The 25,064-nt window shown below is 36.7% G+C and overlaps 1 protein-coding gene across 4 annotated transcripts in view; it reads right to left on the bottom strand.

The window, feature by feature from the left end:
* STXBP1 (syntaxin binding protein 1) overlaps nt 1–25,064 on the bottom strand; it is a 130,966-nt gene that overhangs the window by 49,510 nt on the left and 56,392 nt on the right. For 3 of the 4 annotated variants that reach the window (XM_077145614.1, XM_077145597.1, XM_077145609.1), the window contains exons 2-3: nt 4,142–4,191; nt 2,164–2,245 (exon numbers count right to left, since the gene is read on the bottom strand). In XM_077145614.1, the coding sequence (XP_077001729.1) occupies nt 2,164–2,245; nt 4,142–4,191 (132 nt within the window). Of the gene's footprint in view, nt 1–2,163; nt 2,246–4,141; nt 4,192–22,424; nt 23,045–25,064 lie in introns of those variants that run through there. The other variant, XM_077145603.1, reaches the window with a different exon arrangement.

Below are 25,064 nucleotides of genomic sequence, written 5' to 3'. Positions count from 1 at the left end.
AAAAAAGTTTTAAATATTCAATGATGAAAATAACTCTGTAAAATCATAACAGTGGCAAGCCTGATCTTAAAAACTGTCTTGGATCACTGAATGATATTAGAGCCACACCAAGAATTTTGTACTCCCATTTACTGTACTATGTTTCTGGTGGTAAAGAAGCTGCATTTGGAAATTTATTTTAAAAAATGAAGGAATCAGGGCGGGCCACGGTGGCTCAGCAGGCAAGGACGCTTGCCTGCCATGCCAGAGGACCCAGATTCGATTCCCGGTGCCTGCCCATGTTAAAAAAAAAAAAGAAGGAATCACATCCAAAATAAAAAGTACATATTTATGTTTAAATATATAATTGATAAGTATATACTATAAAGTATTATTTTATCATATTATACAACAAATATATGTACTTTGCATAGAATATAATAAATGAAAAATCCACAATATACTATCGCCATAATTTCACAATTTATGGACACTTTAAAACCAAAAAATAGGAAGAACATTATCTTAGAATATTTATTTGATCTTTAAGTCAATAAATTCACTTTACTTAATGAAAAAATCACTATACCCTATTTTTCCTTCAACAATGATTGGTAGCAATTTTGACAAGAACCAGCAACACAGTCTGAAAGTTATTACCTCATAAAAAGTTATCTCCAGAGGAAAAAATTGGGAGATACATTGCAACAGGTACGCTTCAGTCAACATTTTTTAGGAAGAAAAATGAAAGTTAACCCCCTTGCTTGAAATAACACCTCAAAATAGACTACTTGTCAATCAATGGTGTTTGAAAGATTAAAATACATCATCCCTCTTAAAAGGAACCCTTAAGGAAGATTAGAGCCACACAAATTTGAATGTGAGCCCCAGAATAGGAGTCAGAAGATCTGACCTTGAGCAGGTGATTCAACTTTTTTTAAAGGCTTTTTATTGTGAAATATAACACCAAAAAATTAAGAAGGACATAATATTAAAATAAAGGACAGACACATTCAAAAAAGAATAAAACATAAACAGCACATCTTTATAACACCACTCCAATTAAGAAACAGAACGTGACCCGCACTGCAGAAGTGCTTGCGGCCCACCCCACCTAGCCCTCCCTGCTCACAGTCCCCTCCCACCAGAGATGACCACCATCCTGCCTTGAGTTGGGGTCATGCCATTGCTTCTCTTTATGGTTTTACCATTTGGGCCTGTATTCTAGAACAAGAAAGTTCAATTCTGCCAGGTTTTGAACTTTATATAAATGAAAACATATCGCAAATACTCTTTCATATCTGGCTCCTTTTGCTCGAGATTCACTGCTTATCAGATACATTCATGTTATTGTGAGTAATCAGAATTTGTTCATTATCATTGATGTTTAATATTCCATGGCATGACTACATCACAATTTATTTAACCATTTTGCTTTTGACAGATGTTTTCGTTGTTTCTAATTTGAGGCTACCATGAGCATTACTCAAGCCTTCCTGCACATGTATCCTGGGCACATGGCTCGGGTTTTCAAGGATGCACATCTGACCACAGACTGCTGGCTCAGAGGACACGCATACCTTCAATTTTACTAGACACTGCTAAGTATTTTTCAAAGTAACTTTACCAATTGACTCACCATCATCATAAAGGAGTTCTCATTGTTCTATATCCTCACTGTCACTTGCCATTATCAGAATTTAAAGATGCCAGTCTGCTTCATGCACAGAGATATTCTGACTTAAATCTCTATTTCTCTGACTACTAATGAGGGCAGGCATTTTTTTTTTATTGTCCTTTTTTTTTAATTAGAGAAATTGTGGCCTTATGATTAGCTTTTTTTTTTCCCCCATATATTTATTAGTCATTTGGATTTCTTCCTTTGTTCAGTGCCTGTTAAAGTCTTTGGTCTATTTTTTTCTACTGGGTAGCTGGCCCTTTTCTGATTGATTTAGCCTTTCTTTGGGCATTCTTTTAACAAATAGCTAATGAACATTTAGCTCCATATTAGATGTTAGGGGTTCAGGGATGAACAAGAGAGCCTTGGGTCTCATGTGAAAAGCTTACAGTCCTACGACACAGATTGCTGGAAGAATCTAAGGCCAAATAAACAGGAAAGGGTAACACATTTCATAAAGAGAAGGCATGAGTATTACTCAAATGTAGAGAGAATACTGGGCTCACTTGTTATTCCCTCAGTCATGATGTCCGTCATCTTACAGCAGGAGGAAAGCATTCTCATGCTCAACTGATCAACCACCAACACCTGGAAGGAAAGAGACTGGCTTACTGGCTGTAGGGTATCTGCTAAAGATCCTCTCATCAGCTTACTACTTCAAAAGAAAGCCAGAAATACAGAAAATTGAGTTAACGATATTTCCTATGGGTCAGAAATTTGCTAAGGTACATGGTAGTTTTTCTCTCCCACACCCAAACCTACCTTCTAGCAGTTAGAATTTGTTCTCACTGTCTTGACTTATTTTATTTCTGCATGGGCAGACACCGGGAATTGAACCTGGGTCTCTGGCATGGCAGGCGAGAACTATGCCAGCTGAGCCAACACGGCCTGCATTTAATTTTATAAACTTAAAAATGTTTTTTTGTTTTTATTTTCTGTGATAAAGGAAACAACTACTTACAAAAAATGAAAAAAAAAAAGGAAAGGAAAAAGTTATCTACAGCACCAACACGTAGAGACAACAATATTGGTGAATATTTTTTCAGGACCTCAACTTTTTTCTTATAAGGGAGAATGAACACTACAGCCTATACATATGTATTGGAGCTTAGAGACCTTGTGCAGACTTCATCGGATACACGCATTTTTATAGTATACCTCAACCCAGAGTGAAAGAATAAGAATATTCCAGTCCTGCTCTAAAGGCTTCACACACTTGCAATTTCTTTGGCTAACCTTTCCTATCTCCATTTAGCCCACTGTGGAGAGAGGAAGCAGGCATTTAAAACAGGGCCATATGTCTTTTCCCTCTTTAATGGCAGAAATCTAGACGAGGCAGCAGGAGCTAGATACTTTAGGGCAGTCTGTGTGGACCAGAAAGCTTTCTGCTTCAGTACGAGGACCAATTAGCTTTTATTTTATGAAGCAACTTCCTCAACATTAGTTTATAATTCACATATCTACAAATTCCATTACTGATGGGAAGGGTAATAGAGAAAGAAATGCATGCAGAGTTCCCACCAGATGGCTATCCTTCTGGGTGGTGAGGATGGATGGATGTGCTGCTTAAAAATATAATTCTCACAGGGCCAGGTGTGAGATTTCAAAATCCTGCTGTATCAGTCAGTTCTGCTGTTCCCAAGCCAAATTAACTTGAAAATGCATGTGCTCTTGACTGCAGGAAAACTTAGGGGGAAGAATGGTTAATATAAATCCTTTATCACTTGTGAAAGTTCAAGTAAAACTGCATGCTCTTCTGGCCTGTGTAACTCTCAGCCCCATATGACTCCAGAGTGACTTCAGAGAGGACAGCACATTTTCCTGCTCCTTATATCACCCACTCTAGGCACCTTGACCACAATCAATTCAATTGGCTTAAGAGACTTGTTTCATGTACATTATAGTTTCCAGCATTGCTCTTGATGTTATATAAAGGAACAAGCTTACTTCTTTTGTTTTATGTAGTTATGGATGGATGGGGATAGATGAGACCAGAGCTTTTAAAACTGTTGAGTAAGCTCCATGGAGGTGCTTTAGGGGCACCAAAGGGGCAAGAGTCTCCTCTTTCTCCCCTACAGAAAGCAGAATAATGTTACCTTCCTCTGCTTATATAATGGGTTCCAGGTAAGATTTCATTGGAATAAAGGAGTTTCACTGCTAAATTGCAGCCTGAGAGATCTCTAAGATAATCATACTTCTTTAGCAGAAGCATATAAAATGAAAAGCACAGCAAATTATCTTTCTCTAGCCAGAAGCTTTCTTGTACACAGAAAAAGCCCTCATTCCTTGCCTACACATCTTTCCCCCAATTTTACCCTATTTCTTATTTTTCCCACAGGAACTCACTTTTTTTATTTTTTACATGGGCAGGCACCAGGAACCGAACCCAGGCCTCCAGCATGGAAAGTGAGAACTCTGACACTGAGCCACTGTTGCCAGCCCTGAACTCATTTTTAAGACCATTAATTAAACTCATCTACTTACCTTCCATTCCCCCTTCTTCTTTACCTTCTTTATCACATCATGCATGATCTCTAGAAAAGAACAAAGAAAGAAGATAAAGCAATCAAATTATTTAATATAATTTCAAGGATTTCTAACATCTGCCTGTTAGATTATTCCCCACCCTCCCCCCCATAGGCTTTGTTCCCCTGGGTCATGCAATTCAATTTACTGAGTCAAAATCTACCCACAATAAAGATATTTCTCTTCCTGCCTCCTTCTCAAAATTTTTGGTCTCAGGACGCCTTTATACTTTTAAAAACTGAGAACCCCAAAGAATGTTTGTTTATATAGATATATACGTACCAACATTTATGCTATATTAGAAATTAAATGGAGAAATTAAAAAATATTTCTTAATTCATTTAAATAACAATAAACACATGCTATATTAACATAAATAACATTTTAATTAAAAATAACTATTTTCCAAAATAAAAGAAAATTAGCAAGGACTCTGGTATTGTTTCATATTTTTGCAACTCTTTCAAGTCTGCCTTCATAGAAGAAAGGTGGATTCTCACACCTTCTTCTGCATTGAATTGTTGTGATATCACAGATCATACACATAATAGCCATAAAAGAGGGAAATGGTCTGGAAAAGCACTGTGTATTCACAAGAGAAGGAGAGTGAAAAAGGCAAATATCATAGTATTATTATGAGGACACTTTTGACTTCATGGACCCTCTAAAATGGTCCTGGGTTTGAGAACCACTGTCTTAAATTAAGTGAGAAAAGGGCTGTTAAAATGTTTCAGACCACATAAGCCCCAGGTCAAACTACAAAAACAGATGTGAAAAGTAGTGATGAAGTAGTCGTGATGTCTTTCCAATCACTAAGCACATCTGTAGCACACTCTCATCTGAAAGGTGTCACTTACAGGTAAACCCCAACCCTCAACACTGCAACCACACATGAATCTAATGAGTCAAGGAGAGTCTGTAGGAAATCTCACTCTTGCCATGCTTTCTAAACCCAGTTAATATACAGGCCTCTTAAGAACTCAAAGGCCAATAGTTATCAACAAGTGTATTTCAAGCATTTAAGTCTTTCTCTAGAGCATGCTCCCTAACTCTGCTTTTGACTACCTTCAATAATCTGATGTGTCATAAAAGCTTAAGAACTTATATTCTGATTATAAAAAAACATACACTACAATAAATTTGGAAAACACAAAAAAGTATAAAGAAGGAAATACCATGTATTATTTGTGCACTTATAATAAACAGCTCCTGCTGACTTGAAATGCATAATTAGCATTTTAGTATATTTCCTACTACCTTTTTTTGTGTATTTTTATAGAGGTAAAATCATGTTATATGTATAATCTTGCATTCTGCTTTTTTTTTTCACTTAACATACTAATTTTCTTGTGTTATATTAATAAGTGTTTCCTAGGATTTTTGATGGCTGCATAATAGTTCAGTTTGACTATTTTCCCAATAGCCATTAGATTACTTCCCATGTTTCAATTTGGTGACATATTGGAAACAAACATAAACAATAATGGGACATTAGGTTTCATTTGTACAATAGAATACTACATGCCCATTAAAAATAATAAAATGGAAAAATGCTTATTCATTCACTTCTTTCTTTTTTTTTTTAACTTTTTCTGTTGTATAGTATAACATATATACAAAGCAAAGAAATAAAAAAGCAATAGTTTTCTAAGCACTCTTCAAAAAGCAGTTACAGGATAGATTCCAGAGTCTGTTATGGGCTCCCATATGATCCTCTCGTATTTTTCCTTCTAGATGCTCCAGAATATAGGAAACTAGAGGGTTTAAATAACTTTTTTATCATCACAATTGATTTTGTTCCTTCTTTTTTTGTGAACAATAACATATATACAAAAAAGCTATAAATTTCCTATCACAGCACCACAATTAGTTGTAGAACATATTTCAGACTTTGACATGGGTTATAATTTCACAATTTTAGGTTTTTACTTCTAGCTGTTTTAAAATACTGGAGACTAAAAGAGATATCAATTTAATGATTCAGCATTCACATTCATTTGTTAAGTCTTATCTTCTATGTATAATTTCACCATGACCTTTGCTCTTTCCATCCCTCTCTTTAGGGGTGTTTGGGCTATGGCCATTTTAACATTTTCATATTGGAAGGGTCTGTCATTAATATGGGGTAGGAAGATGGAATTATCTGATGTTCTGGAGAGGCTGGGCTAAGTTTCAGGACTCACCTGGACCAGGCACCCATCTGGAGGTTGAAGGTTTCTGGCAAGTTACTCTAGTGCCTGGAACCCTTGTGGAATCTTATAAATTGCCTCAAGGTATTCTTTAGGATTGGCTGGATGCTGGAATGGTCCTGGTTGGGGGTTGGCAGGTTATGATAGGTAGCAAGGTCTACCTGAAGCTTGCGTAAAAGCAACCTCCAGAGTAACCTCTCAACTCTACTTGAACTCTCTCTGCCACTGATACTTTATCAACTACACTTTTTTCCCCCCTTTTGATCAGGATGGAATTGTTGATCCCACAGTGCCAGGTCTGGATTCTCCCTGGGAGTCCTCTCCCAAGTTACCAGGGAGACTTTCACCCCTGGATGTCATGTCTCATGTAGAGGTGTGGTCAATGATTTCACTTGAAGAGTTTGGCTTAGAGAGCCTGAGGCCATATTTGAGCAACAACAGAACTCCTCCAGAAGTAACTTTTAGGCATGCCTATAGGTAGTCTAAGCTTCTACGCCAGCAACATAAGCTTCACAAGAGTAAGCCTCATTTCAAACAGAGTTGAGAGGTTATCCTGGAGGTTATTCTTACACATTAAATATATATCACCTTGTTAGTCAAGATATAATGGAAAGGCTGGAGGGAACTGCCTGAAAATGTAGCGCTGTGTTCCAGTAGCCATGTTTCTTGAAGATGATTATATAATGATATAGCTTTCACAATGTGACTGTGTGATTGTGAAAACCTTGTGTCTGATGCTCCTTTCATCTAGCTTATCAACAGAGGGGTAAAACATAAGGAATAAAAATAAATAATAGGGGGAACAAATATTAAAATAAAAATAGACTGAAATGCTAGTGATCAATGAAAGGGAGGGGTAAGGGGTATGGTATGTATGAATTTTTTTCTGTTGTCTTTTTATTTCTTTTTCTGAATTGATGCAAATATGCTGAGAAATGATCATGATGAATATGCAACTATGTGATGATACTGTGAATTAATGGTTATATATGCAGAACAGAATGATCATAAGTTAAGAATGTTTGCATTTGTTTGTTTTATTATTTTTTTTAATTGAAAAAAAAAAAAGAGTAAGCCTCATGGTCGAGGGCATGGCGTATTGATTTGGGTATCCCTAAACTTTGACACAGTATCAGGGGATTCCCTGATGGTCAGGTTTAATAATCCCATAGTCTTTTTCCCCTCCCTCAGGGAACTTTGCTAATACTTTTTGATTATCTGGCTAATATACTCTAGGATGTTTCCAGGCATTACAATATGTGTACAGGACTAAAGGGCCTCTTTTTCATTCTGTGCTCTCTGTGTTTCAGTTGTTCAAATGAGCTATATATATAGGTTGAATTACATTATGTACTACAGAAAATTTCATTTCTAGATCAAATAAACCTTTCTTCCGTTGGTCTCAAAGAGTATATGGGGTTCTAAAATATAGACACTGTCTTCTTTACCCCTATGTTCTGAATTACTTTAACCCCAACCTGTTCGGCTTCGTTCTTATCTCTAAATATCAGGTTATATATATAAAACAGCCTCTCAAAAATCCAGAAATAATAATCACCACTCAGGACTTAATGTGTCTGCTCTAGAAACTTACAATCTAGGTCCCTGTTTTCTTATAAGCATTTTCTAAAGGTGACCATACCATTGTTGTTTTTATGTTTCTGGCTTATTTTGTCTCACCAAATGTCTCACATGTTCATTCACATCGTTGCATGCCTCACGACATTGTTCCTTTTTGTAGCAGCACAGCCTTAGTACATAAGTATACACCATCGTTCACTATTCCACTTCTCCACCATCCTTCAGCCACCTGCATTCAATGGGCATCATGTAGAGGGCCCAAAGTCCATAGTCCATCAACAGTCTCAATTTTAGATAATTTCATTGTTCCCAAGAGATAGAAAACCAATAAACACACCCTTACCACATAGGAGATGTAAACCTCCTCTTAACTCTTGTCCCTCACCCCATTATTTACCTCTGCTGTTGCTGGGGTAGTGCTAATGGTTTCCTTCTGAACATAGCCTACAACATTCAATAGCAGTTCTCCCCCTGCACCCTGAGTTAAATACTCTTTATACAAGAATCATATCTTTGAAGTAATTTTTACAAGAACTCACTCACATTTCTAGTGTGAGTCAGTGGGACATGTAGATCTATACAACCCCCTTCAATCTTGTTCATCTTCCATATGGTAATATTACTTCTAGACCCACTAGAGAACAACCTTTGCTCCTATCTATTCCCTTACCTGGGAGTTCAACCTCATAAGCTAACGGTTCACCGATCTCTAGCTTCTATGTATCTCTAACTCCCCTGTATTCTGTATTATACATCTCTGATTATACCTTTATGCTGGTCATAAAAGTGGAATCATACAGTATCTGTATTTTTGTGTCTGGCTAGTTTCACTCAGCATTATGTCCTCAAGGTTCATCCATCTTGTCATGTGCTTCTGGACATCATTTTGTCTTACTGCTGCATAATATTCCATCGTATGTATATACCACATTTTGTTGATCCACTCGTCTGTTGATGGGCATTTGGTTTGTCTCCATCTTTTGGTGATTGTGAATACTGCTGCTATGAACATCGGTGTGCAAATATCTGTTTGTGTTGTTGCTTTCAGCTCTTCTGGGTATATACCAAGTAGTGTTATTGCTGGGTCATAGGGCAACTCGATATTTAATTTCCTAAGGAACCTCCAAACAGTTTTCCATAGTGGCTGCACCATTATACGTTCCCAACAGCACTGCATAAGTGTCCCAGTTTCTCCACTTTCTCTCCAACATTTATAGTTTCCTGATTATTTAATAGCAGCCAACCTTATAGGTGTGAGGTGGTATCTCATTGTAGTCTTGATCTGCTTTTCCCTTATAGCGAGTGAAAATGAGAATCTCTTCATGTGCTTTTGAGCCATCTGTATTTGCTCTTCAGAAAAATGCCTATTTATATCTTTAGCCCATTTTATAACTGGATTGTTTGTTCTTTTGATGTTGAGTTGTATGATTTCTTTGTATACACAGGAAATCAAACCTTTGTCTGATATGTGATTTCCAAATATTTTCTCCCATTGAGATGGCTGTCCCTTCACCTTCTGACAAAATCTTTTGAGGTGCAGAACCATTTGATTTTGAGGAATTCCCATTTATCTATTTTTTCTTTTGTTGCTTGTGCTTTGGGTGTAAAGTCTAGGAAGCTACCTCCTATTACTAGGTCTTGAAGATGCTTCCCTATATTTTCTTCTAGAAGTTTTATGGTGCTAGTTCTTATATTTAGGTGTTTGATAGACTTTGAGTTAATTTTTGTGTAGGGTGTAAGAGAGGGGTTCTCCTTCATTCTCTTGGCTATTGATATCCAGTTCTTCCACACCCAATTATTGAAAAGACTATTTTGTCCAGTTCAGAGGATTATTCATTCACTTTTTCATTCAATACATATTTGTTGGGTAATCACTATTCTCCAGTTGTACTAAGCACCAGGAATGAAAAATATAAAATAGGCCTCTGCCCTTGTGGAGCTTACACTTTGGTGAAGGAAACAGACACAAAATAAACAGAGCAGTTGCAGCTTCTCATACATGTTTTGAAGGAAATAAATGAGGTTCTATTTTAAACAAAGACAGATGTGGATATCAACCTCAAAAAGGAGATCAGGCAAGGCTACTCTGAAGAAGTGGCATTTATGTAGGACCTGAAAAGGAAGAAACTAGGTATTCAAAAAGTGGGGGAAAGGAACAATCACAAAAACTTGAAGCATAAAAAATGAAAAAAGAGCTTGTCAAATTCTTGGAAGTGAAGATGGCATGAGCCAAGGGTAGAAGCCAGATCGCACAGGGGCCTTGAGGTTCTTGATAAGGAGTATGAATTTTGTCCAAAGAATATTGCAAAATAATCACTAATGATAGGGGCATAATTTAATATGCTGTAGAGAGAAATACTGGAGGGGGCAAGAAGAGAAACAGGGAAAAGAGTCCAAGCATGACTGGTAACAATGGAAATGGTGAGCAATGAAAATATTTGATATATATTGTGGAGAAAAAACAATAGGCTAGTGGATGAATCAGATGTAGATCAGAAAAGAAACATAGAATTTCCAGATTTTTGGTTTGAGCAAAGAAACTGATGTAGAGACATTTAGATAGAGAAGATTCGTAGGTAGGAGAACTGATATAGAATAAAATGCCAAGAGTTCTGTCTTGGGTATTTTAAGATTGATATGGCTCAGAGGAATCCAAGAGGAGATGTTAAGTAGTTAGATGGAGATAAGTCTGGAGCTCAGAAGAGTGACTTTAGTTAAGTTAAAAAAATCGGTTAACTATTACATCAAATAGAAGTAGGAGGTAAGGCTGGAGAAAATCAATGAAGGACAGAGTCTCAGAAACTGAAAGAGGTGACATTTCAAAAAGGAGGGAGCAGTTAACTCTGATAGGACCAAAACATGGTCTTTGTCAACCTTGATAAGTATTTCAGTGAAACAACAAGGATGAAGCCAGACACAAATGGAAGATGAGGACGAGAAGACAAGCTATCTTGAAAACCCTTTCAAGAAATTTTGCCGTAATAAATAGCACAAAAAACATATGAATGCTGGATAGGCTGGATAGGCATGTGAAATCAAGGTAGGGTTTGTTTGTTTTTTTAAGAGATGTGAGATAGAGCATTTTTTATGATATTGGCTATAAACCAAAAGAGAGAGGGAGACTGATTTATGGAGGAGAGAGGATGGATATTTGAAAGACTGAGGTCCCTGAACAGGAGGAAGGCGTGGGATCTAGGATACAAGAGAGCGGTCCTGGGACAGTAGGCAGGGTACCTCATCAATCCAGTGGGAAGGACAGAGGAGAAGCAGAGGGCCTTGACGATCTGGTGGGAGAGGTGAGGGATTTTCTTCTAGAAGAGGAGGGCAATGGCTGAGATAAATTGTATACGGAAGACTGGAAGAGAGAGGAGAATGTTCGAAATGCCTTCCAGAGAGTGGGGATATTTTAACATTTTGTATGGGGCAGCAGCAACAAAGTGCTAATCTGAGGGTTATAATCATGAGTTGAAAGTGAAATCAGTCAGGTCAATTGTGTGTTTTTTTCCCCAAAATGCTCAATTGTCCAGATATGAGCCATCAAATAAAGAAGAGTTGGTTTTAACCAAGGTTGGAGCTTTCCCAGGTGAATATAACAGAGGGAGAAAATGTTCCAAATACATGGCTAAGAGAAAAAGAGGGCAGACAGCAACCATTTTTAAAAGCGTATATACATAGGAAAAATTGGAATAATTTATACCAAAATGTTGCCTGTGTGCAAAAGAGTTATGATTAACCCTTAATAGCCAATTTGTGGTTTCCTATGTTCTTCCAAGCTTTCTGCATTGAGTATATATTATTTTTTGTAACAGGAAAATGCTCTAAAAATAATGTTTCATTGAACATCTTTGTGTCAAGGGCTTTTCTTTCCACAAATCATTCTCTTAGGAGAGCTTCCTAAGTATGGAATTAATGGGTAAAAGATTTTAAATTTTAAGGGTTCTTGAAAAATTCTGCTAAACTATTTTCTAAACATACAACTCATACCCACCCCCCCAAGTACTGTGTATGACCATGCAACTTAAAATAATACTTTGAGGCTTATTTTAATCTTTGCTAATATGATAGCAGAAAATGGTATAATTTTACTATCTATTTGAATTTAATACTAGTGAAGATGAATTTCTTTTCCTTCCTTCCTTCAGTCCTTCTTTCTCCCCTCTTCCTTCCTCCCTTCCTTCTTTCTTTATTTCTGCCACTAACAAAATTAACTTAAATTAACTGAAAAAAATATTTCCTGTAAATAACATTTTGATAGGGAAAGGCACAGATAAAATCAGAAAATCAAACCAAGTATCACAAGTGAATAAATGCTGAAGCCCTCGATCCTCTCTTTTTCCAAAATTCTCAGGACATATATTTGCCCTGGGTATTGTTAATAGCCAATTCTAATCCTGCCCTACATTTCTATAATCCAATACCAAAAAGGAAACAAGGATTAGAGCCCATGTTAGCATTAGGAATCAAGCAGCTTGTTACAAATAATCCCTGGCAATCACATTTCATCTCCCTTGGTAAATCTTCTTCATATAGGGGGGAAAAAAAACCAATAAAGTCTTTTGAGGCTGGCCCCAGCCTGCAGGTCTTATTTTTGCTGACCAGATCATATGTATTTACACTCAAAACATCCACTCTACCAATCACCTAGCCTATGGAGATGTGTTCCAAACACCAGGGGCAGATTTACCTTCTTCATAACAGTCGAGGTCCATGGCCACAATGGACCCTGCTTCCCACATAGCCAAATGGAAGAAAGCAGGTTAATTCTCAACTACATCCTCTATGTAAACTCTGGACTCAACAAATACTTCCCAAGGTCTTGAGAAAAACAGCAGGTAGCCTACAATATATAGCAAACATTATAAGAATTTCACCAAAAACTTCTCTGACTAGCAAAAAGCATATGAACACATTTTAGAATAATGGCACCATTCTCACAACATATATAAACCCTAAATGTAAAAATAAAACTGAAGGGAGGGGAGAAAGACTATAGAACTATTAAACCTTACCATCAGGGAATCCCCTGATACTGTGTCAGACTTTAGGGACACCTAAATCAATAGGCCATGCCCTCAATCATGAGGCTTACTCTTGTGAAGCTTATGTAGGTAGCACAGAAGCTTAGACTACCTATAGGTATGCCTAAGAGTTACTTCTGGAGGACCTCTGTTGTTGCTCAGATGTAGCCTCAGTGTCTCTAAGCCCAACTCTGCAAGTAAAATCATTGCCCTCCCCCCTACGTGGGACATGACTTCCAGGGGTGAAAGTCTCCCTGGCAACTTGGGAGAGGATTCCCAGGGATGAATCCAGACCTGGCACCATGGGATCAACAATTACATTCTGACTAAATGGGGGAAAAGAAGTGTTAATTAATAAAGTATCAGTGGCAGAGAGAGTTCATATAGAGTTGAAAGGCTACTCTGGAGGGTGCTCTTATACAAGCTTCAGGTAGACTTTGCAACCTGTCATAACGTGCCAACCCACAACTAGGACACTCCAGCCAATCCTAAAGAACACGTAGGGCAATTTATAAGATTCCACAAGGGTTCCAGGCACTAGAGTAACTTGCCAGAAACCTTCAACCTCCAGATAGGTCCTTGGTCCAGATGAGTCTTGAAACCTAGCCCAGCCCCTCCAAACATCAGAGAGTTTCATCTCCCTACCCCATATTAGTGACAGACCCTTCCAATATAAAAAATTTAGAACTGCCATAGCCCAAACAACTCCAATGAGAGGTATGGAAAGATCAACGGTGAAGAAAAATTATACATAGAAATAGAATTTAACAAATGAATATGAATGCTGAATCATTAAATTGATTATCTCTTTTTAGTCTCCAGTATTTTAGAGCAGCTAGAAGTAAAAACTTAAAATTGTGAAATTGCAACCCATGTCAAAGTCTGAAATATGTTCTACAACTAATTGTGGTGCTGTGCTTGGAAAATTATAGCTTTGGTGCATATATGTTATTGTTCACAAAAAAAGAAGAAAAAAAGTCCATTGTGATAAAAAAGTATTTAAGCTCTCTAGCCTCCTATATTCTGGAGCAGCTAGAAGGAAAAATATGAGAGGATCGTACGGTAGCCCATGACAAACTCTGGGATCTACCCTGTAATCGCTTTTTGAAGAGTGCTTTGAAAACTATTGCTTTTTTATTTCTTTGCTTTGTATATATGTTATACTAAACAATAAAAAAGTCTTAAAAAATAAAATTAAATAAATAAATAAAACTGAACTGCTGAGGGATCAGAGTGACCTCTGACTATCTAGGAAGAGGATGCGTTAATACTGGAGTACAAGCAAACACCCACAGAAAGTAAGAGACACCTAATGCCACCACACACGTACAATATTGCTATTATTTAATGTTCTGAACACTCCCTTAGACAAGAAAACAAAATAAGCATATTTGTAAGAATGATATAGAATATCTACCTGCAGAAATCAAAGAAATCAACTGAAAAACTATTAGAAACATTAAAAAATTTAGTTAAGTGGCAAATTCAAAATAATTTCATAAAAATTAAGAGGACTTTTAGCATGCAACAATATCCAGGTTCTAAGAAGTCAGCTCCACTGTTTGCCAGTGTTTACTGTGCTTGGAATCTGCACCCTGTAGATTCTACCCACTGCCGGTAATTCAATCCAAAGTCTGTTCCTCTTTACAGGGCAGCACTTCAGATATCTGAAGACAGCAACCAAGTTTGAAGATAATCCTTGCTAAACAACTGCATCTTCACAAATGGAATAAGTTAATGCTAAACAAGATGGCAGGAAATGGTTAAATACTTGCGAACAAGCCTTCCAAGTACTCTCAAAAACCTTCCCTTAAAATATACATTTATATATAAGCTATTGCAAACCACTTTAATTTTCTGCCTATATATATATTAGAGATGTTGTAGATTTGCAGAAAACATTTATTAGAGATGTTGTAGATTTGCAGAAAACACAGTTTTCATATACCATGCCCTCCCTTTCTTGGGGGGGGTGGAAGGGGAGGGAGGGTGCATGGGCCAGGAATCGAGCCCAAGTCTCTCACATGGCAAGCGAGCATTTTACCACTGAATCATCTATATACAACCCCCCCTTTTGTTACAACTGATTGAAGATTATCATTATAATTGTACTATTAACTCAAGCCCATGGCATATATAAGGATTCACTGTGTTGTACAGTCCTATGAGTTTAAAAAAAATTTTTATTCTACAATTTCCCCTTTAAACCACATTCAATTAGCAGTGGTGCTAATTACATTCACAATACTGTGCTACCATCACCACCATCCATTATGAAAACTTTTCCACTACCTCAAACAGAAACTCTGTACAATTTAAGCATTTCCTCTCTATTACATATTCCATAGCCAAGTTACAGCTCCAAGTAACCTGTATTCTAGTTTCTGAGTCTATGAATTTGATTATTCTAATTATTTAATATCAGTGAGATCATATTATTTATCTTTATGTATTTTTAACAATACAAAAGCAGTATATGCTTGTTGAAAAAATTCGAACAAGACAGAGATGTAGAAAAGCAAAGTGAATTGCCCTTCTTACTCCTATGGGGGAAAACAACTACTAACAGTTTAGTATATACATTCTACAATATGGACATATAATACATATTTATACAAACCTCTTTAAATATATTCATAAAACAAACAACCTCTACTTGGAACAGTTTGAGCTATTGTGGATATCTGAAAATAATAAAATGCATTACAAAACATTTTATAATTGACGCTGTTCTGTGGCTGTTAACTTTTTTTCAATTTAATGAGGATTTTATTATAAGCATAAACGTAGAAGTTAACAAAATGTTTGATCTACAAAACAAATTTCATCCTGAGACGTGGGAGCAGCAGGGCAAGATAACTTTAAGCATTCTACTTCTTTGTGATTTAAGAATTCTGATATTGAAAATAACCTTGGAGATCATGTAAGGCTGGGGTCCAGGTTCCTGCTTTTGGATTGAGAAGTCCCTGCAGTACACAGCCACCTGGAGTTGGCAAGGCCACTAACTGCTTACTCCAGAGTGAAAAGAAACTGTTCTCGGGATCCCCATCTTAATATTCTTCCCACTGTACAATAACATCTCTCTGGCACTAGCATGAAATAGACTCTGAAATTGAACCCAGATGTCCTTTTCTTTGGTATATTGCTAAGACCATCTTGAAAGAATAAAGCAAAATGTTTCAGATAGATTTTGGAGCCAGATGGTTAGCATTCAAATCCCTGCTCCTCACTTGTGACTTTGGAAAAGTTACTAAGACTGTGTCTCAGCTTCCCCATCTATAAACTGGGAATGACGCTGCATGCCTTTCAGGGTAGTCATGAGAATTAAATTAGCTAATGTGAATAAAGCACTTAGTGTAGTACTTAGAATAATACCTAACACTGCTGGCTAGCACTATCACCATTACTATCTATTTTAAATGATATTTTTACTTAATCAGGAAGAATCCAATTATTTCCAGTGGGTTTCTTATTGCTTCTCCATGGAGTTTGTGATGTGTCCCCTGCTTTCCAGTTTGTTTCTCTGCATATGAATTCTTTGATTCATTCAACAATATTTACTGAACACCTGCTCTGTGCCAGACATCCTTCAAGGCACTGAAAGAGCAGAATGAACAAACTAAACAAGACACATGCTCTTAAGGTTCTTACTCTCTGATGTGGAGAGGAAAGACAGCGAATAGACATAAAGAAATAAACACGATCATTCAGAGAGTGGTAAGTGCTCAAAAAAAATTAAAAGCTTAATGAACTAGAGTGTGATGGGGATTGTGGAAAAGGGCCTCTGAGGAGGTGACATTTACCCTGAGACTTAACATCAAGAAGGAACCAACCCTGGGAAGATCTGGGGGAAGAGATTTCCAGGCAGAGGAAGGGCACTCCAAGTCAGGATCTATTATGATAGAGTCAAAGAACAGAGAACAGGCAAGTATGGTGAGACTCAGTTCCAACAAGGGAGAAAATGGGCGCTCCAAGTGGGTGTCCCAAAGTCTCACTTGGTCTTTAAAGCAATGACTGCTTATCAAGAACTCCCTCAAGGCACTACCATATTCTGCTCTTTGAACACTAAGCCTCATTGATTCACTTTCAAAAATGACAACTCTTTCCCCGTCCCTGAACCCTCAGCCTCACCCCATCTCTGGCAGCTGATATAAACTAGGGATTTAGTAAATGCCTATAGAATGAATGAACACCCTGAGTGGCATAACTGAATGGTGCTTGTTGTAAGTAAAATGAGCAGATCTGTTCGAGGTATATCTCACAAGTAAAGATGATTCAACCCAGTAACCCTCTGCAATCCCTACACTTTTCTCTCAGCTGCCACTCTCTTGACACCCATCCACAACCCTAGGATTCAGAACTCCCAGTACAAAGACCACTGCTGGAAAAATTGCCTCAGAGGCCCTTTCAGTTTCTAGTTTTCTTGGCTGCGCAAACAAATACCATCAGGGTCAGCTTAAACAATTTACTGGCTAGCAGTTTTAAGACTAGGATAAAGGCCAGATAAAGTTTAAATGAAGGCTTCATCAAGGCAATGCTTTCCACCTAAAGACTGGTGTTCTAGGGCTGACTACCAGGATCCTGGTTCTGGGCTCCTTTGTGACATGGCAATGGGCATGAATGCCTCCCCTGGCTTCTCCCTTCTCTTCAGTGTTCAATTGATATTCCGCTTCTGGCCAGTCCTTCTATACTTTCTATCCATCTGAGTTTCATTCTGCTTTTAAAGGCGCCCAGTAATAGGAATAAGACCCATCTTGATTGGGCCACACCTTAAATGAATGAACCTCATCAAAGGGTCCTACTTACAATGGGTTCACACCCACAGGAATGGATTAAATTTACAAACATGTTTTTTCTGGGGTACATAACTCCAACCACCACACAAAGGGACTGATCAGGAGAGAGATCTCTTTATGCTTAAGAAATATGACAAGTAAACTATGGCTATTCCAGCCAGGAAAAGGTCTTCCCTTCACTCTCCTCACTCAAATTCAGTGTGGAGTGATGTATTACGTGAAAGTGTAGGTATAAATACTCAGACCCAAAGTTCCCGTCATCACAGAATTTCTTTATAGACTAATTTTTTTTTGGTATGCTGTATGGTGGGGGTCACATTTCATTCCTTTTCCATGTGAGCATCCCATTATTGCAGCATCATTTGTTGAATTTTTGTTTGCTTGTTTTTGTTTTGTTTGGGGTGGGAGGAGTGCATGGGCCAAGAATTGAATCCGGGTCTCCTGCATAGTAGGCAAGAATTCTACCACTGAACTACTCTTGCACCCCCTCTATATACTAATTTTTAAATCACCATCTGACTGAGATACCACAATCTTAGGCAAAATACCTAAAAATTTTGAAATTAAAGAAAAACTCAACCAATAATTCAGTCTTAACAGAAAAAAAACTGCCCACAATAATAGTAATACCTAACATTTACTGAAGGCTTACTATGTAGAAGATATTGTCATATACATTTTACATGTATCACCTCATTTAAACTTCACAGTAACCCTCAGAGGTTAAGTACTATAATCACCCTTATTTTATAAAGAAGGAAATCCAAGGCCCAGAGAAATAAAGTACTGAAAAAATGCATGATAAAATACACATACCCACATGAAGCCTATGGAGGATACTATAAAAAGTATAACTCAATATCTTGACCTCAAAAGAATTTATAGCCCAGTTGAGGAAGATATTATATTTAAAACCTAAGTTAAAAAGTCATGAGATCCACCAAAACCATTCTAGCCAACCCTAAAGAACACCTAGAGTAATACATAAGATTCTACAAAGGTTCCATGCACCATGCACTTAAGTCCTGAAACCTCTCCAGAACATCAGCTAGTTCCATCTCCCTACCCCATATTATTAACAGCCCCTTCCAACATGAAAAAGTTAGAACGGCCATAGACCAAAGGTGATGGTGGAGTACACAGAGAAGGTATGGTTTAACAAATAAACATGATAGCAGAATCATTAAATTGATATTTCTTTTAGTCTCTAGTATCTTAGAGCAGTTGAAAGTAAAAACCTACAATTGTGGAAGTGTAACCAATATCAAACTCTGAAATCTGTTCTACAACTAATTGTTGTGCTGTGCTTTGAAATTTATTACTTTTTTGTATATATGTTATTTTTCACAAAAAAGAAAAAAAGTCAATTGTGATGATAAAAAACATTTATTCCTTCTAGCCTCCTATTTTTAGGAGCAGCTAGAAGGAAAAATCTGAGATGATGGTGGTAGCCTGTGATAAACTCTGGGAACTGTCCTGTACTACTTGTTGAACTGTGCTTTGACAACTATTGCTTTTTTCTTTCTTTGCTTTGTAGATACATTATATTATACAATTTAAAAAGTTAAAAAAAAAAAGTAATGAGATCCACAACAAAGCTACTAGAGTTAAAAAGCAAATTCAGCATAGTGGTGGGATATTAGACCAACACTTAAAAATTAGTAGTATCTCTACACTAGTAATGACCAATTTGAAAAGGAAATTAAAAAAAATTCCATTCGGAAAAGCAACTAAAAGAATACCTATTTGCAGATGGTATGAGCCCAAATACCGAAAATCCTGAAAAATCCACAACAAAACTCCCAGCTAATAAATGAATTCAGCAAAGTGGCTGGTACAAGATCAACACCCAAAAATCAATAACATTTTTATACATAAGCAATGAACAATCAGAAGAAGAGCAAGAAAAAAATTCTATTCAGAACAGCAACTAAAAGATCAAAATAAATCCAAACAAGGATGTAAAGGACATGTAAACAGAGAACTTCACAACACTGCTAAAAGAAATCAAAGACCTAGTAAATGGAGGACATTCCTTGTTCATGATTTAGAAGACTAAATATAATTTAGATGTCAATTCTACCCAAAGCAATTTATAGATTCAACACAATCCCAATCAAAATTCCAACAGCCTTCTTTGCAGAAACAGAAAAGCCAATCATCAAACTCGTATGGAAGGTAAGGGGCCCAGAATAGCCAAAACCACCTTGAAAAAAAAGAATGAAGTTGGAGGTCTCATACTTCACAATTCTAAAACTTATTATAAGGCTACAGAAATCAAAACAGCAAGGTACTGGCACAAGGAGAGGCATACAGACCAATGGAATTGAACTGAGAATTCAGAAAGAGATTCACACACCTATCACCAACTGATTTAGGACAAGGGTGCCAAGTCTACTTAATGGGGAAAAAACAGTCTTTTCAACAAATAGTGCTGCGGAAACTGGATATCCATGTTGGAAAAAATGTAGCCTTGTACCTCACAACCTAAACAAAAATTGACTAAAAATGGATCAAATACCTAAAAAAAAGCCGAAACTATACAACGCCTAGAAGGAAACAAGGAATCATCTTCAGGAGCATTACAACCTGCACAATGGGAGAAAATATTTGGAAACCACATAACTGATAAGGGTTAAATACCCAGAATATTTAAGAAATACCACAATTGAACAACAAATGAGAAACAACCCAACTTAAAAATGGGCAAAACACCTGAATAGACATTTCTCTAAAGAAGATATATAAATAGCCAAAGAGCAAATGAAAAAATTCTCAATATCATTAGCCATTAGGAAAATGCAACTCAAAACCACAATGAGATACCATTTCACACACTACTAGAATGATTACTATTTTAAAAACAGAAAATGGCAAGTGTTGGAGAGGATATGAAAAAATAGGGAAACTCAGTCATTGTTAGTGAGAATGTAAAACAGCTGCTGTGGAAAATTCCTCAGAAAATTAAATATAGAATTACCATATGACCCAGAAATCCCTCTTCTAGGTACATATCCAAAAGAACCGAAAGAAGGGCTCAAACAGATATTTGCTCACTAATGCTCATAACAGCATTGTTCACAAAAGACGGAAGAAATCCAATTGTCCATCAACTGATGAATGGAATAACAAAATGTGGTATATACATACAACAGAGTATTATTCAGCTATAAAAAGGAATGAAGTTCTGATACATATGACAACATAGTGAACTCTGAAGATGTCATGCTGAATGAAATAAGCCAGGTACAAAAGGACAAATATATGATCTCGCCAACAATAAATAATTAGAATGAGCAACTTAACACAGTCCAAAACTAGAATACAGGTTACCAGGGGCTGGAGTGGGAGAAGGAAATGGAGAGTTAACTTAACTGGAATACAGTTTCTGTTTGGGGTTATGGAAAAGTTCTGGGAATGGATGGTAGTGAAGGTAACACAACACTGTGAATGTAATTAGCACCAAAGAATTAAATATTTGAACGTGGTTAAAAGGGGAAATGTTTGGTTGTATATATGTTACTAGAATAAAAATTTTAAAAAACCATAGGACTGTACAACACAAATAGTGAACCCTCATGTAAACTATGGACAATGGTTAATAGTATAATTATAACAATATTGTTTCAATTGTAACAAAGATACCGCATTAATGCAAAATGTTAATAGGGAAAACTGCATGTATGGGGGGTTATTTAAGAACTCTGCATTTTGTGCATGATTTTTCTGTAAACCAGAACTACTCTAATAACATTTTCTTTTAAGTCATTAGAACACTCATGCACTGCTTCTGGCAATATGAAATGGTGTCACCTCTTTGGAAAACAGTCTGGCAGTTCCTTAAGTGGTTAAACATCGACCAAACAATTTCATTCCTAAGTATATACCAAAGATATGAGCATATATGCCCACACAAAAACGAATATATGTTCGTAGCAGCATTATTGAGAATAGAATTTCACTCCTAAGTATATAACAAAGATATGAGAATACATGCCTACACAAAAACTTGTACACATATGCTCGTAGTGGCATTATTGATAATAGCTATAAGACGGAAACAACCCAAATGTCAGATAAATGGATAAACAAACTGCAGTATATTTATACAATGGAATATTATTCAGCAATAAAAAGGAATGAAATACTGATACATGCTGCAACATGGATGAACCTTGAAAACATTATGCTAAACGAAAGAAGCCAGACACAAAAGGGCACATATTGTTTGATTCCATTTATATGAAATATCTAGAATAGGTAAATTTATAGAGGCAAAAGTAGATTAGTGGTTTCCAGAGGCTAGAAGTGAGAGACGGGGGGATTGGGGTGACAGGTAAGGGATACTGGGCGTTCTTTCTGGAGTAATGAAAATGTTTTAAAACCTCGTGATGATGAATGCACAACTCCATGAATATACTAAAAGCCAGTGACCTGTACACTTTAAATGGGTGAACTGCATGGTATCTGAATTACATTTCAATAAAGCTGCTAAAAAAACTCATTAGAGAATTTTGGATGAAAACTTTAAACTTGTATAAAAAATGCAGTTTGCTTAATACTGAACTGTTCACATTGCCCTATTTTACATTTATCCCTGTAAAATATCAGTTATATCTAAAATTATAATTTACTATAATTTTTATCTAAATCATACCACGTAGAAGTGAGAAAGAACACAGTAGAAACCAGAGATTGCCAAACTGCCAACAGGATAAGAACAGGGTACCACTCCCTGTAACTGCTGAATGCTAATTGTTTAGCCAAGTTGTAATGTGAGAATATTCCTATTAGGTTTCATTTTTGACTGCTGGGGAATGGGAGAGGAGGGGGGCAATCATCTGGAGTTGTCACAAGCTTTAAAATGGGCAGAAGTGGGATAACAGTGACCTGATTAAAGTGACCCTGTACGCATGCCCAGAGACTATGTAAGACTCAAATGCCCAGCTTTATGACATCCAAAACACGGGTCACTGCCAATATCTGAGAGGACTGCATGATGGTAAGTATCTGACATCCAAGAAGCTGAACCCTAACCTCTGGGTAGGCTTACTAAAATGACTATTCACTTTCTATTTCAAGGAAGATCCTCATTTTTTATTTTATTTTTCCCACTTTGTTTCATAATCTCTAAAGTAAAGCCTCGTGTATCCTGAAGCTTTGAATATTGAAAGGAAAACTCAAGCTAGGTACAAACAGATTAGAAATAGGGGCATTCCTAGTCATAATTTAGATACAACAGTTACCTCAAGTAATTTTTTCTGGTACTAAAAGGGAACTATTTTCTTCTTCTTAAGGAAGCCTAAAAAACAATAAGCCTTGGATAAATGGAGCTATGAAGGTATAAAATATACACAAATAGAAAAAATCAATTAAAAAACAAAAATCAAAACAACTGTATTCATCTTAAAATCAACAGCTTATAATAGTAAATGCTACTCAGTTATACTGATGTTGTGAAACAAAACAAAAACAAAAAACTGTGAAGTGGCAATTAACTTTACAGGGCAGAAAATATTATTATTACCACATAAGCACTCTTGCATAAGTCATCTTTAAAAGAAAGGACTGAAGAATGAGGACCATTTCTATGCATAATAGTAGTACTAGTATGTAGGTTTTTGGGAAGTGTTTTACATTTACTAAAGAAAAAAAAAGGAAAAATGGAGAGGAGAGAGATGGGGAATGGGAGGGGGGTGACAAAAGAAGAAGAGGAAAAGAAAACACACTGCCCTTATCCATTACCCAAAGCAGCAGACCTCATCATATGTTAATGCCCCTTATGTTTGGTTTGGCAGCCTATATCTATCTACTTCTCTCCAAAAACTTTGTCCTCCTCCTAGCATAGACTGAATTAATTCCACCTTGAACTACAGGGACCAAGAATAATATTTTGAGCTTGACAGGAATCCAAGAGGTAGCCATCATCTTAAATTGGTAGATGCAGCACTTAATAACATCCTTGCTCCAAATCACAGTATCATGTTTTCTTTCGTGGCAGTTTCTGTAAGGACTAAAGGGCTAGGGGAAAATGCACTTTGGAGAGGGAGAAAAAGAATGAAAAGTTTTACATAATCCCCAAAACCCAGAGCAGATAGGGAACATAAAGATCATTTAATCCATTGATTTTTAATGGGGAGTGATTTTGTCCCACAGAGGACAACTGGCAATGTCTGGAGACATTTCTGATTGCCACTACCAGGAGTACCACAGGTATCTAGTGGGTAGAGGCCAGGGATGCTGCTAAATATCCTACAATACACAGGATCATCTGGCCTAAAATGTCCACAGTGTCGAGGCTGAGAAACTCTGGTCTAGTCCAATACTCATTTTATAGAGAAACTGAATCCAAGAAAGATCAAGTAATCTGTTAACAGTAGTGGTGGGAATCATCATATTTTCAAATACAAGATCCTGACCAGTCCAATCTGTTTTGCTCTTAAGATTTTACCTGCTTCAGATATACAGATTGGAGACACAGATATACAGCATAACAAGGCCACAAGCTCAAGTCCTCTCCAGAACCTTCAATACCACTATTCTAGAGGTGTCAAACTCACATAAGAGAAGCCAAAGGAAAGCTTCCAGAAGGCAGGAAATGTCCCTCCTCCCCAAAGGTTCAATTTCAGGACAGCTACTTCCTTTCTCCAAATCCATGTGATGAATTACAATAAGATACCAGGAAAAGAAAGCATCCTGTTGGGGTTTGGGATCAAGTACAGGAAGAAGGTGGAGCTCCTAGAAATGAAAAAACAATGAGAATCCAAACAAAACAGCTGAGTTTGAAGTAACTTTCACTGAATATGTGCACTAGAAGCAAAGGAAGGAATGCTTTCTTTTTTTGAAAACTTCATTTTAGTTTCATTTTTAATCCTTCTAACTACTATACACATACATATACATACATCCTATATACATACTATACACACATATAATATGAAACAAAAAAATTCAAATGCAGAAATAAAGTCAAAGCCGCTCATTAAGCCATGTTCTAGAGATAAACCTGTTAATATTTTAAACAAAAGGTGGTGGTCATCTTATACATAAAGTTCTGTGAATTAGCTTTTTCACTTAATTTACAATGTTATCTACTGTATTCTTTTAACTGCTACATAGTATATTCCATTGAACAGATAAAACTTCAGTTCTTTACCTAACTTCTTTACTGATGGGAACATGGATTGTATTTTTGCTATTACATTGTTACAATGGAAATTTGTGCTCATATTTATTTTTTACCCAATTCAGGTCTCTTTTAATAGTTGGATTTAGCCCATGTATATTTATTGTCATC

The sequence above is a fragment of the Tamandua tetradactyla genome, chromosome 2 (assembly GCF_023851605.1).
Source record: "Tamandua tetradactyla isolate mTamTet1 chromosome 2, mTamTet1.pri, whole genome shotgun sequence".
In the NCBI taxonomy this organism is placed as follows: Eukaryota; Metazoa; Chordata; class Mammalia; order Pilosa; family Myrmecophagidae; genus Tamandua; species Tamandua tetradactyla.
The sequence above is the reverse complement of the archived record's forward strand: the minus strand, read 5'-3'. Positions and strand labels throughout refer to the sequence as shown.